At 39.9% G+C, this 15077-nt stretch overlaps 1 protein-coding gene across 7 annotated transcripts in view; it reads right to left on the reverse strand.

The window, feature by feature from the left end:
* CTNND2 (catenin delta 2) overlaps window positions 1–15077 on the reverse strand; it is a 530492-nt gene that overhangs the window by 99033 nt on the left and 416382 nt on the right. For all 7 annotated transcript variants that reach the window (XM_030485322.1, XM_030485314.1, XM_030485286.1 and 4 more), the window contains exons 12-13: window positions 6435–6552; window positions 2838–3023 (exon numbers count right to left, since the gene is read on the reverse strand). In XM_030485322.1, coding sequence (XP_030341182.1) covers window positions 2838–3023; window positions 6435–6552 — 304 coding nt within the window. The remainder of the gene's footprint in view (window positions 1–2837; window positions 3024–6434; window positions 6553–15077) is intronic.

The raw sequence follows: 15077 nt of genomic DNA on the forward strand, positions 1-15077 counted from the left end.
ACCTGGGTAACCGACTACTTTTGCATCTTTCTTGTCTCCATTTCTTTGAGGTTTCCTTCCACATGTTCAAATCCATGGTGGTGTGAAGCACTTTGTGTTTCAGATGTTGTAAATCATTGCACCCTATGAAGATTCCACAGGCATGCCTTTGTTATTTACATGTAAAACATTGTTCAACATGAATACTGTAGGATATTTCAGAGCATAAAAGCTTCACTGCTGAGGCACTTAAAGGAATGAGCACTCTAAAAACAGCATCCCAAGGAGAGCACAAGACCTGTCCTGAGGGACAGAACAAGCAGTACGTAACAGCTTAAGCACTGCAATTGATGAGACATTATCAAAGGTATTACCTGGAAAAATCCTACTGTAAAAGAATATGTACATCTGCAATAGATAGGGCAGCAGTCAGCACATATGGAGACAATGTATAGGGAAAGGACATGTGAAAATGTTCTCAGCAGAAAGTGTTAATGAGGTTGATTTAGATGGGCGAATTCTGACTAACCTGAGGAACACAAGATGACCCTGGTGTTAGAGACTTTTGCCTGGAAAAAAAAATAATCCTCCAACACCCCATGAATACTGATTTATCTTGACACACACAGAAACAGTAACCAGAGTATTCCTGACTGTGACACAGTCTAGACGAAGAAAGTTACTCCTGCTTTTCAGTAGTATGAATCTACTTGGATCCTGAAAAAACTCAAGATGACAGAGTGAAAGCAGCAGAAAGAACATTCTATGTTTTTTTTCCCCATTTATGAGGGTAACTTGGGAGAGCTGTTTCCAGCATGGTGATCTTGCTGACAGACCTCAGTCACATTTGATTTGAGTAGCGTTCTAGTTAATCTGATAACATATTTTAAAATATTCAGTATGGTCAACAACAGGTAAGTATCATGGGGTGAGAATAATGCCCTCTGCAGAAGATTCACGAGGATGCCTGAAACTCCTGAACTGAGGTCACAGGTGAGAACTGGTATATGGCAAGATGGGATAGGCTGTCCAGATTTAGAGGACATTAGATGAAAGAAAAAAAAAATCATTAAAAAAATATTTTGAATTTTTGTAAGGGGAAGTGGTCCTGTGCATAACGAAGTTAGTTCTGGAAAGAGTAAATTTATTTCCTTGTTGCAGAAAAGGCTACTGAATATAAACCTGAAAGTATGGGCATAGTTTTACTTTGCTTTGGATTTTAAAAATTGTATTAAACCCTTCCATTAGACAAACACAAGCAGATCTGAAGACACTTTTACTATGCTAATAATGAACACCCACAGAAAGAGACAAAAGATATCTAGGAACAGGCAGGAGCACGTATATTGTAAAGGAAATCAGCCAGAAGAGATTATTTCTTTGGCCTGGAGGAGCAGAAAGATCCTTTATAGGGAACCTTTAAAGTACAGAGAAGCCCAACAGGAACATTGCAACAGTCAGCAGCACACAGAAGTATGAACCTGATATCCAGAAATCACAGCAGGAATATAAAAGGAAGAATTTAAAAAGCCTTTGTATAGTGCGTGTCCATATGCACCCATGTGTTGATAAACAGAGCACTGACTGAGAAAGGAGGGTTGCAGTATGACCCATTCATACCCAGACATGCTACTTTTGTTCCTGCACTTTGAGCAACTGCAAGCGTAGTGTGTGGGAACTGTTAATTTGGGAACAGGGATGATAACTGCTTTACGGGCTACGATTAATTTGCTTTGGCACTTTTTATCTCACTGTAGCCCAATACAGGAATACCAACAAAAGGCCATAATAAATCCACCTTATCTGATGACTGCAGTGTTTAATTAGAAGAGTAGGTGAAATTAAAAGTTTTACTAGTCACGAGTGCTGCGTTTTTCAGCACCTGAATCGTAGCTTGTTAATGTTCTATAACTTTTCCACATTACCGCAACTTGCCTTTATGAACTCAGGGATATTTTCAATACTGGTTTACATCGTTTATTCACATACCCAGTGCACCTAACTGCTTACTCAAATGAGTATTTTCTTCGAGCAATCTGAAACAGAAATAAATGGCAATGGAAGAGAGCAAGTCTAGGAAGAGATGGAGAACTCAGCACAGGTCATTTGAAAAAGCTCATAAATTGGAAGCCATTCCTATTGCTATTTAGTGTGTGCACCGATAGGAAAATGTCTTTCTCTGCAATTTCATCATCATTCCCCAAATTTTAAGTCATTAATGGAAAAACAAGGAGATAAATACACCTTGAAAATCAACCCACCTAATAAAATCTGCAGCACCTCTAATAACTTGAAATGATCAAGACTTTACTTCTCAATCTTTTTTTTGGTAATGACATAAAAAAAGCATGCGTATTTTGATATATCTAAACATTTACTCACATTGCTTGATTCAATCCTGTACAGTTTTCTCTCAATATGTAGAGAAAGAGTACAAAACTAACTTTGAAGTAAGCATACAAATATAAGCCTGATGTTTGCTTGTACCAAGGCCTCTCTCTACACACTGTGTCGAAGTACAGTGTAAACTATATGCAGATTACATCTGAATGTTAAGACTTACACTGTTCATGATAAACAGCTTCCTTTAACAGACTGAGCATTTTACAGTATTTATGGCAGTGTACCCATGACAACAGTTTCCCGGTGCCGTCATGTAATGTGCAACTTTCTCAAGCAAACATATTCCGTTATTCCAGAGCAATTTCTGCTTTAAGCTCTCAGCTAATTAACAAAGGCAAGAGTTTTGTATATTATGCATCACACACTTTATTTCTAACACAGTGCATTAATTATTTATATTTTAAATGATGGGCACTTCAAGTACTTGCAATGCAGCTGCAAGTAAGTTTCATTACCTGATCCTGTGATTTCTTTTTCTTCTTCTTCTTCCCCCAGCACCCTGAACTCTCTGCGTCTTTTCCATTGGCATCACCACAGAGTAATCCATCAAGTTCATCTGTTCCCATCTGCTGTCCCTGAGATGTTTCTGCAGCTAGCCTGTATGAGAGGTTCCTCAAAATGCACACACAGTTTTCCACGGTCTGAAAAGTATGACAAAAAAAAACCAAAACGCAAAACCAAAAAACACACCAGAAAAAAAGTTAAAATCCTTCCCTTACTCCATATACAAAGCAGAAGAAATATCATTGATCTTTGCACATAAATTTTCCCAGCACAATTCTTATCTGCTCATTTCTGAGCGCTCCCTAGATAACCACAGCTTAAGAGATTTAGAAATTTTTATTGAAAAAAATCAGTAGTCCGGACAGTATTTTTCCAGGAGTTTTTTTATTGTCATTCTGAATTTCATGCTGGAGCCCCATGTGAAACAAGCTGAGGTAAAAAGTCATCAAGAGAACTTGAACACACAGAGAATGTCAGCAAACTCCCACCTCAATGAACAGAAAATGCTCTGAACAGGAAGTGGCAACAGGTTCTGAGTTTGGTTTGCGTTTTCTTTTCTGGCATAAATTCTGTGCCAGAATAGAAAACACAAAAATGCAGAAATCAACAGAAAAATTGGATCCAAGTTCTGTTGCACAAGTATTTGTAGCATGACCATATGATGCTTTTTGAGTCCCAGAGATAAGACCAGATATGTCAGTCCTGCTGCTTTTAGTGCTTCTAGCCAGGCCGCAGATACCCTGTGAGCAGCCTTTCCCTCTCATCCATTTGTCCCCCTAATAGGTTGTGCCTTCTGTAGAAGGTGCTGGTGGAAATCCAGAAATGGAGTGAGACCCAGTGGAGGAAAATTCAGTGATAATTCAATATAATTTCTGCAAGTCTAAAAGAAGTTCAGTTTAGACTTACCTGAAGCTTCCCCATTTAGTTTGTTCAATTTGGTTTGACTATACCTAATAAGAAGGATATGAGCTTAGTTTTCTGCAGGCAGGGAAAATATGGTTAGAAAAATCCATCTGTATCTGTCTGTATTTATTTCAACTATTCTTAATGCTCCATGGAGGTAAAAACCTATGGTCACTACATCCCAGCTCCATTGCTCCATTAACCCAGAATGGAACGACTGAGAGGCTTTCAGCTCTGCCTTACTCTGCCATATTCACCAGTGAGGCAAACAGATGGGGCTGCATTTACTTTTATATAGTGTGAGCTTATGCCAGGCATGCAGTTGGCACACAGTTTTTGCAACGACATTAAGTTCCAGAGATGATACTCAAACTCATCTATGCAGGATTATTGTTTTATTTTTTAACATAGGTGAAATTTCACAATATACTTGTACTAATTTGAAATCTCCAGCCAAATACAAAAACATGTGTAGAAATATGTGTGTAAAAAGTGTTCTCAGTGCACCTTTCATACCTGAAAGCTTTGCAGACCTCACAGTGACCATATATTTTTTAAAAAAGTTTGATGCCTCTTTTACTCTTCCATATATGAATTTCATTTGCTCTTGCTAACACTTACTTCTGCACAGCCATAGTGAAGCTTTGAAGCTTTGTGTTTGTCAATTAGGGTTCTAAATTTTAATTCCCCTTTTTACAAATAACAGTTTTCACACTTAATTCTCTTTATGTTGAAAAAAAAAAAGCTGAGCCCACCGCAAGGACAACATTACCTCAAACTGAAAACTGATAAGCAAACTTTAAAGGCTCAAATGCAACCAACACCTTCTTCACTAAGGTGAACTCCTATTAGCCACGCAAGCTGGTTCTAGCCGTGCAGCTGGACAGACTTCACTCCTTCTTGACTTGTATCTTTGAACTTTCCAGGATCCTTGTATTCCTTATTCCTTGATCAGTTTCACCATAAGGGGACTAAATATGAGTTCACTAGTCTTTCTACTTTAATAGATGAAATTAAAATTATGACCAGCAACTTTGTCAGGTAACCATGTCTAAGTCAGTCATTTTTAACACTTTAACTTGAATTAGCATAGCTTTTTCTTATTACATATTTACAAGAAACAATGCTGCTAAGATGCTTGTAATGCTGCTACGATTTATGCACTCTTAACTTCACCAACATGAGGAATGACTTTAACAACAGCTCTGCATGTGCTTGTAAGTCCCCAATCTTCTTTCAGAGCCTGTGTGAGCAGAGACTAGTTTTTCAGCATTTCAGTTTTTAGTCACTAACAGTATTACAAAATTATCTAATAGGGCAATTGTCATGGTATTTGGAAAACAACATTTATAACTTTATTTTAGAGTTCAATTGTTTTGTTACAACAGCACCATTTTTGAAACTAGATACCAAGTGATTTAGAGTTATTTCAATATTTTTATTAAATTACATTCTACTTTTAGACAGGTTAAAACTACTAAGGCAGGCAGAATAATTTTTCTCTCATTTCTTCATTTTTTCCTTCATACATGTCTTAGCCTGTAGTTTTTCCAAGTCATGCCAGGTATGACCATAAACAGAATAGTCTATATTAACAAGAGGCAGCAAAACAGGAGGCTTACGGTGCTCCTTATTTAGCCTTTTTAACAGTAAAACAGCCCAGCACCACACAGTACAAACCTCTCATAATTCCTCTCTCTGTCCCCTAAATTCATAGGCAAATTTCAGCTATTTGGTTCAAGCTAATGACCAGAGAGTTCTGGAGAGTATCACTCTCCAATCTATAAACCCACAGAGGTCCTATCTGGGAAACTATCCGTGAAGGATCATTTGGAAATACAAACCAGTAAGCTTTAAAACTTTGCTGCATAAAAGGCTGTTCTCCCTTTCAAACTGAAATCTCTGATTCTTAGGGGTTTGCAAATGGACCACGGTTGCTCTGCAACAGCAACGGCAATTAATTTAGCACCATCTACTGAAAGCAAAAGATATTTGAAGCTAGTCTTTTTCTTCTTTTTCTGGAATACTTTAGTGTATTACAAATCTTCAGCTGTAAACGCTTGAAGTGTTTTTCATTAGGCAGTGCCTTTCACCTTTGGAGAAGCCTGTTCATATTCCAGTACTTTCAGAGAAGTGAAGTTGACACAAAAATACATCTTAAAACAGTTGTTACTGAAGGCATTAATTAATCCTCTTCAAAGAAGAAATAATGTTGGCTGTAATGCCAGACAGCCCATTAACTGTTTGTTGGTTTGCTTTCTAAGCCTACCTCAGTATTATTAGCTCTGTCTCATACTGGGTACTGGAAAATCCATTTTAAGGTAAACGTGGCACAGCAATATCAGGAACTTTACATGGAATATGACGTATTTGCTCTTCGTAAACGAGTAGCCTCTGTTCTCCCTTAGTAGTGAGAGGATGACACGCCTACCTGTGCACACTACACAGGTAGACACAAATCCAATACTTAGTACACACAAAAATACATAGCTCAACAGAAGGAAAATAGAAAGACTGGCTAAATTATGCTTTGCTAAAGCATCTCCCTCACAACATATTTTTTAAAAAACAACCTGTCACTTTATAGTCCTGATACGCCCTGAATACTTGGATCCCTTGCACTTGAAAAGACAAAGATGACAAACCTTACTATCAATTTCACTGCTCCCCAGAGCAGACTGGATCACATACAGCAATGCGTCCGTCAGGCCATCACACTCCCTCATTCTTCTGCGGGCCTCCTCTCCAGCAGAGCTGACATTCCTGCAAGGCAACAGCAAGGGTCACCACCTCCACAGCTCCCCTGCCCACCTCCCCTCCTGAAACCTTCTCACCATTAACATACAGATAAAACACTTGTTTTCTGTTCTCCTTTCATCAGTTCAGAGCTGTGAATAATGGAAAGAGCTGTGAATGAGCTCAGGAAATGTAACAGGGAGGGGAACAAATGGAAGTCATCAGGTCCTCTGCAGGAAGGGGCAGCGAGGCCAAGCAGCATGCGCCCACCTGAGCAGGGAGGCTCACTGCCTGCTAAAATCTGGAGAAGGGCTGATCATTTTTCTTTCTTTTTTTTTTCTTTTATAGTAGTGAGAAAGTGTATTTAAAATGTGCATATGTACATATAAATCAGGCTTTAAAAAGTCTAGAGGTTTTGCCAAAAAAATCTCCCAGGATTTGAAGAGCCCAGTAGTTAGGGCTCTTAACCTGAGAGAAAAATACTATCAAAGCATAACATAAACCACCTGGTGTTGCTTGCTTCTCATTTGACGTAAGTGTTTCCTTTTCTCTCTCATTTTGAGACAACATTAATGCCTCAATCTTCTCTTTACGTAGTTACTCGCAAGTTGTTTTACATTGCAAAATTTAGAACCTCAGCCTATTATAATAACTGTGTTCCTCAGACAGGGCCAGAGGGCCTTGTGAACACATTGAGAAAAACACAACTGAAACAAAATTTACTGCATAACATGTGTCATAAAGTTCAAAATATTGATATATAAAGAAACAAATATATACGAAAGAGCACCTATAAACAGAATCTATACTTGCTACCATCAAGTCTCCCTGATGCATTAAAATTTGCACAGCAATTTTGATTTGGAAATAGTTGAATTAGCAATCTCAGGAATGGGGTGAAAATTTTCACATAGTCTCCTTCAGTAGGGGAAGACAACCCCCTGGCATTGGCCCGTTGATTACGCCATTTTCAAATGCCTTTGCCTTAAGGATGGAAAAAGGATGAGAAACCTTGGAGGAGAGAATGAATGCATGGAAGGTGAGAGGACTTAAGGATAGGTTTCCTTTCAGTTCTTTTTTTTCTCTATCTGCTTCATCCGCCTCCCTATCATCTAAAAACCAGAATTTCCATTCCCCCAAAGCACCAAAGAGTTTTCCTAATCAAGTAATCTTACAACCGGACAATCCCCCAGCCCCTCCAATGCAGGTTCCTAATTGATTCTGCTCCCTAAACACACATCTGTACTTGCATCCCTACGAAGTTCTAATTAGTTCTGCTCTCCCTCACAACCTGCCTCAATTAATTCAATACTATTCCCTTCACCTCTACAGACAGCCTGACAAAAAAATCAGCCCAGGAGCACTAGAATGAATTCCTTTATCTTCCTAGCTCACAAATTCATGCTTTCCACTCTCCTTGAGACTCCCTAGTTCACCACACATTACACATGAGAAGTGTGCTCTTCATAATGGCTTGCAAGTTTTGTGTTGCCTTCTGGTCCCTGAACTCTGTACCTCCTTCCCCCTTCTCTGCTGCTTAAGAGCAGCAGATGAAGGCTTTTCCTCCAGTTCATGTGGAAACCTGCTTCTGTCATCCAGGAATTGGGTTCTGGAGAGCCTCGACTGGAAAAAGTCTTTCATTGGCTCTCCCTTTGAAGTGGTGGAAACCTTCCAACTTCCCTTTGGATGACAGAAATCAGTAGGTAAAATTATAGAGCATGGTTTTCCCAAAACAGTGCCCACATCCTATATTCGCAGGACTGTGGACTCTGCCAACAGTTTATTTTTAGTAGGCTATCCCCTTACAAAAGCCAACAACTCCACATGAAATTCTGGAAGGGCAGCACACATAGGAAAAGCAGAATCACGGATCTGAAAAGTGCATTATGGGGTGGGCAGTGCAGAGAAGGGGGATCAGAGGACTTCTTTTATTTGAAATTCTACTTTCCCACCTCCAGGAAGATAGAGAGTTGTATTCAGCCCTAAAAGAATAACTGCACAAATTACAACAGGAGGATGCTGAGCGAATTGTTCTTAGCACACCTTCTTTCCCGGCAATGCTACTGAATCCTTTTAATCAGAACTAGATGCAACAGTCTGTAGCAATGTAACATGTCCAGGCCTCTTAATTTTCTGCAGTTACACATACTGTGTGTAAGCTTTCAAATTATATAGACTTATACATTGGCAGAAACAGAGAAAGAAATTCTTCCTGATCTTTTCATTGAGATGATTTCTCCTTCTCTCCACCACGGCCAAATGCATGCCACCTTGACTCTCCACAGCATGCAGAGGATGGCAGCCTCTCAGTTCCTTTCCAGGTTCACCAGAAACTCCTCCTCACCAAGACAACCACGTCAACCTTATAGTCCCTGGGCTGTGAGCTGTCTGCCTCATTCATTTCTAGCCAAACAAAGAATATGAGGCCTTTATACAAAGTAATACAGACACACTAGGCACACATCTTGCACAGACAATATATTTCCTTGCCCTGTGTGGAGGAGCTGTCGAGTTCATTTCTTCTGTTAATCATTCTTCTTATGCTCCAGTTGCTTCTGTAATCAAGAGGTGGGTATACCAAATTCCCATGACTGCTTTTCTTTTTCTTTTAAAAGTCTCTGTCTAGTTTCTGCACTGACTCATAGCTACTCCAGCCCTCCCCAGAACCGGCATATTTATTTACATGGAAATAGCTTAAAACCCAAGACAAACCCAAACCTGGCAGCAGCATTTTGGCAGAACTAATAATTTGGTTATTTAAAAAGAAATACTTATTATCTTACTATTCCCAGTCCACCTCTATTGATGGAATCATTAACAGATCTTTCACAGAAGGTCTCTATATCATCACGTTCAAGCTACGTAATTCTGTGAAAGAGAAGAAAGCTCCAGATTATGTGAGCTGTTGAAGAAAACATGCTGCCATCTTAGTTTTACTATTTCTCATTGTTAACTGGAACACGTTGCAGCTGTCAGTGTGACAGGGAGTAAGACATGATTTGTCATTTGTTATTTTACAGGTCACTGTGAAAACCTTAAACTGGAGCATTAGCAACGTTGGCAAAACGTCCCACTAAGTAAACACATATTTCTCCAGTGTCAGTCTCCAAACAAGTGACCAAATTTTCTGGATTTTTGAAGAGATACAGAGATACAATGGACAGGTTTTCAAGAAAAAAACACTTTGCCATCATAAAGGCAGTCCAGCAAAACATTCATTGCCTGGTAAATTTGGATTATTTGTGGAAACTCTACTCACAGGGTATATATGAGGTATAGGCTGATATTTTGAATCTAACAGGACAAGAAGTCCTTTAGACCTCTATATTCCAGTAAAATTAATTTCAAATGGAATCCAGTCACACAGGAATACCAAGAATACTGAAGAATAACTCTCAGCTTAGTCAGAAGGTCCCACTCAGACTTCCAAAAACTTGCTAATGTAAATAGCTTCTTCTCAGGAGAGGAACACTAAGAACAGATAGTCAGAACAAGACCTCAGACCTGTGGCTCATCAAACCGCAATTTTCTGAACAAATGGAAGACTGATAATAACGTAGGAATGAAAGAGAACTACAGTAATCCAGCTTCAGTTTTACAGGAAAATATGTCACAGCTGTCATTTCATCACCTGATAACTAACAGCAAGCATGATCCTCCCAACACACATCATAGAATAGTTAGGGTTGGAAAGGACCTTAAGATCATCTAGTTCCAACCCTGCTGCCATGGGCAGGGACACCTCACACTAAACCATGTTGCCCAAGGCTCTGTCCAACCTGGCCTTGAACACTGCCAGGGATGGAGCACCCACAACCTCCCTGGGCAAACCATTCCAGCGCTTCACCACCCTCACTGTAAAGAACTTCTTCCTTATATCTAATCTAAACTTCCCCTGTTTAAGTCTGAACCCATTACCCCTTGTCCTACCACTACAGTCCCTAAGGAAGAGTCCTTCCACAGCATCCTTATAGACCCCCTTCAGATATTGGAAGGCTGCTATGAGGCTGCTATGAGGTCTCCACGCAGCCTTCTCTTCTCCAGGCTGAACAGCCCCAACTCTCTCAGCCTGTCTTCAGGTGCTCCAGCCCTCTTATCATCCTCATGGCCCTCCTCTGCACTTGCTCCAACAGCACCATGCCCTTTTTATGTTGAGGACACCAGAACTGTACACAGTACTACAAGTGAGGTCTCATGAGAGCAGAGTAGAGGGGCAGGATCACCTCCTTTGACCTGCTCGTCACGCTTCTTTTGATGCAGCCCAGGATACGGTTGGCTTTCTGGGCTGCAAGCACACACTGCCGGCTCATGTTAAGCTTCTCATCAACCCACACCCCCAAGCCCTTCTCCGCAGGGTTGCTCTGAATCTCTTCTCTGCCCAACCTGTAGCAGTGCCTGGGATTGCCCCACCCAGGTGTAGGACCTTGCACTTGGCTTGGTTAAACTTCATAAGGTTGGCATCGGCCTACCTCACAAGCGTGTCAAGGTCCCTCTGGATGGCATCCCTTCCCTCCAGCGTATCAACTGAACCACACAGCTTGGTGTCGTCGGCAAACTTGCTGAGGGCGCACTCAATCCCACTGTCCATGTCGCCGACAAAGATGTTGAACAAGACAGGTGCCAACACCAATCCCTTAGGGACACCACTCGTTACAGGTTTCCAACTGGACATCGAGCCGTTGACCACAACTCTTTGTGTGCGGCCATCGAGCCAGTTCTTTATCCACTAAGTGGTCCATCTATCAAATTGATGTCTCTCCAATTTAGAGACAAGGATGTCGAGCGGGACAGTGTCGAACGCTTTGCACAAGTCCAGGTAGACGATGTCAACTGCTCTGCCCTGTCCGTGAGTTCCGTAGCCCCGTCATAGAAGGCCACCAAATTGGTCAGGCAGGATTTCCCCTTAGTGAAACCATGTCGGCTGTCACCAGCCACCTCATTGCTTTTCACGTGCCTTAGCATACTTTCCAGGAGAATCTGCTCCAAGATTTTGCCAGGCACAGAGGTGAGACTGACTGGTCTGTAGTTCCCCAGGTCTTCCACCTTCCCCTTCTTGAAAATGGGAGTTATATTACCCTTCTTCCAGTCATCGGGAACTTCACCTGACTGCCAGGATTTTTCAAATATGACGGACAGTGGTTTAGCAACTGCATTCGCCAGCTCCTTCAGGACCCGTGGATGGATTTCATCAGGTCCCATGGACTTGTGCACGTTCAGGTTCTTAAGGTGGCCTCGAACCTAATCCTCTCCTACAGTATTGTCAATCCAATGCTCTATGAAGTGTGCAGTATGTAGGAATGCACTGTGCAACACATTCCTGATTCTTGTCAACCCTGGCATTTATCTTAGCAATTCAATATAAGTGGTGGAATTTGAGGCAGGGGAAGATGGGTGGTGTCAAGTAATTTCTTTCTCCTTTAGGGTCATTTTTTACAGACTTATAAAAACTGGGAAGTTTTGAGCAAAATTCTTATGGCTCTAGGATAATGAACTTCACCTGCCTTATCCAGGGAAGGACACTGAATTATATGGAAAGATCATTCAGAAAGCCAGTGTGCTTCTAAGAAACATGCCCTCTGGATATGGGAATAGGAAGCTGTTGATATTACTCCCAGTGGCAGTTCTACAAATCTCAAAGACAGAATTGAAGTATCTACAGAAGCACAGAAAAACAGCATGTTTAATATCTAGTACATGTAATATTTTTGCTATGGACTGATGTGATACAAGAAAGGACAAACACAAGAAGGACAATATCCTAAACTGGGTGGAATGTAGAACTTTTCTTTGGCATGAAACTTCAGATGCATCCAAAGTACACCTTATTCCAAAACGTCTTGTGTAAGAGGAACTAATCATAACAGCCTTAAATTTTTTCATCCTTCTCTTTATTGTAATAGCCACCAAAAAGAGATTTTTCACAGAAAGGGGGAAAAGTTTATATAAATCAAGAACTCAAAAAATTCCATTAATGTTGTAGGACCATGTTGTTGTTTCTCTGAGGATATCTCACAAGGGAAAAGCCCTCAGCAGAATACTGAGCATCCAAGTTGCAACTGATGTGCTAAATACTCATCTTTAAAATACATATACAAAAAATAAGAATACCAATATCCCTGATACTGGCCTCCTCTACATGTGGTCTCTTACATGCTGCCTATTTTAAATCCTGTCTGATTGACTAAGCATTCTCCTTCAGGGACAGAGCCTTGTCTCAGTGGCAAGCTGGTATCCCCAGCCCCACCGCAGGCTGCAGTGAATGGTGATGATTCTCTGAGCTGGTCTGCAGTGTAGCAGATGATCACATAAGAGATATTACTTTTTCTTTGTACTTCCAGCTGTTTCTATAAGCATTCGGGCTCCTTGGTGCAAGGGTCTAATATAGTAACACAGACAGCAAAAAGAAACAACCAGCATTATGCACACATCCAGCAAGTGTGCTCACAGCCATCATCAGTCCCTTGACAGCTACACAATTTTAAGGGCTTTCTGTAATGGAGTAGTCCTTGAATCACACTGGCTTATCTGTAAGCGCTCAGTACAGCCTTTGGACATACAGTAAATAGATTAGCTGTAGTAGTTATGGTTACAACTGTAACTTTTAGACATATTTTTTTTTTTGTTTTCCATCATTCTTTGTACACTAGGATTTTTTTAATCATTCCTTAGTGGTAAAAACTAAGAGAAACTAGCACTTCTCAGACAACATACAGATTTAAACAACAGATTTAAGTGAGACAAAAAATAAGAAAATGCAAGATGGTTCATGTTTATTGTTAAGAGTTTCTAACTGTTGGGCTTTTAGTGACTACGAAAACAGCTTATTGTTTGGAAGTAATAATAAATTAAAATAGATTTTTCAGTCACTGCCATAGATCCTCCTTGCAATTTTGCCCGATTTGAATGATAGTTCAATGCAGTATTAGCAATATTTTTTCTTGCTATATGTTCTTAGACTTCTTTATGTATACGTTTGTCTTCAGAGGAGTAACAATTTACCAATACTGAATGTGGATTAAGAATAACACAGGTTTTGGGGCAACTTCTCTCTTATTAATCAGAATAGCTCATTTTGTAACAAGGAATTTAGCCCCAGATCTTTATCTCTTAGGTATTCATTTCACTTTAAAAGCATACTTTGCAATTAGACAAACACCTGACAGTCTCATGTGCATACAGTCTTGGTTATTAACCTTTCTCTCAAATGCTACGACAATGTCATTTAGCTTTGATTATTCAGCTATAGCTTTCATTTTCAAAACACCAGAGCAATTAGCCTACCAAGTAAAGCACTCAACAGGTAGCTTATACTGACTGCTGGGCTTCTGCATGTCCAATCCTTAGGATAAATGCACTGTTTATAATGACTGCTCTGTGTGATCTGTGAAGCAATTGACTTCTAACAATTCTTGCCTATTTTGATATGTTTTGAAGAGATATGTGATGGAAAAGAACATATACTGCAATAAACATCTTAAAAGAACTTGTCTCCCTAAAAAACCCTGAACAAACTCAAAATTTTATGCATATTTTTTGTAAGGTTCATGGTATAATCAACCATAGCCTCATCTGAAAGAAACAAAAAATATTTCTAACTCCCCCTCTCCAATTTGCTATGTATTTTTGTTTGAAGTGCAACTTCTATTTAAATAAAACTGAAAACTTCTATTTAAATACAGAATTACATATTGTGCATTCAGGAAATGTTTTAAATTATGGTATAAAAAAACACCTGCAGGAAATTTCTGATCTGATACTTCATTTCTCTGATAAGTAGTATGTGGCTCCATAAAAACATTACACTCATTAATGCTCAGCTGTTTATGCATATACTGCTTTTAACGCATTACCTGTAGGAGGTGAAAAAGTCAGTTTGACCGGTGTTCATTCAGCTGGTAAGAGCTAAAATATTGTGCCACTTAGCGCCCTTGCGAAGAAGCTGCTGTGGTGCAGACTCTGAAGGTCATAATGGGAACAGTTTATAGATGTCAATGTGAAGACATTTTTCTCCATTTAGAATTGTAACATTGCCAAATGAAGCTCTGTATGTGTTAAAGACCTACTGCACACAAGCATGGTGTGGTGTGGTGGCCCCAGCCAGAAGCCAACCACCACACTGCTTCTCACTCATGCCCAGAGACTGCAGAAAATATATGAGGAAAAGCAGACTTCTATTTTCAGCAGTCTTTCCTTTTTGCTCTGTATGTGAGGGAGCACAATAAAATGGCCAATCCAAGATGTCTGAATGGCTGCTTTTTCCACTGAAAAGCACAAGATTGTATGAATTTAAATGAGAAGGTGTTAGGCATAATAATTCAACCATTACTTTTGCTTCAACATATGCTGTACTCAAGTAGTAGCACTTTGCAGATCTTAGGAGGCGATATCTGAATCTCTAATGGTAGTGTCCGAACTGTTTACTATTACCTAACTGTGCCATAACCACAGTGTACAGCCTCCCATTTTAAACCACCTTGGTATCTCAGGACTGAAAGAATGTAAATACATTAGCATGCTGAAAAATGCTATGAACTATAGCAAACCATAATAAA

This window comes from Strigops habroptila, chromosome 1, assembly GCF_004027225.2.
Source record: "Strigops habroptila isolate Jane chromosome 1, bStrHab1.2.pri, whole genome shotgun sequence".
In the NCBI taxonomy this organism is placed as follows: Eukaryota; Metazoa; Chordata; class Aves; order Psittaciformes; family Psittacidae; genus Strigops; species Strigops habroptila.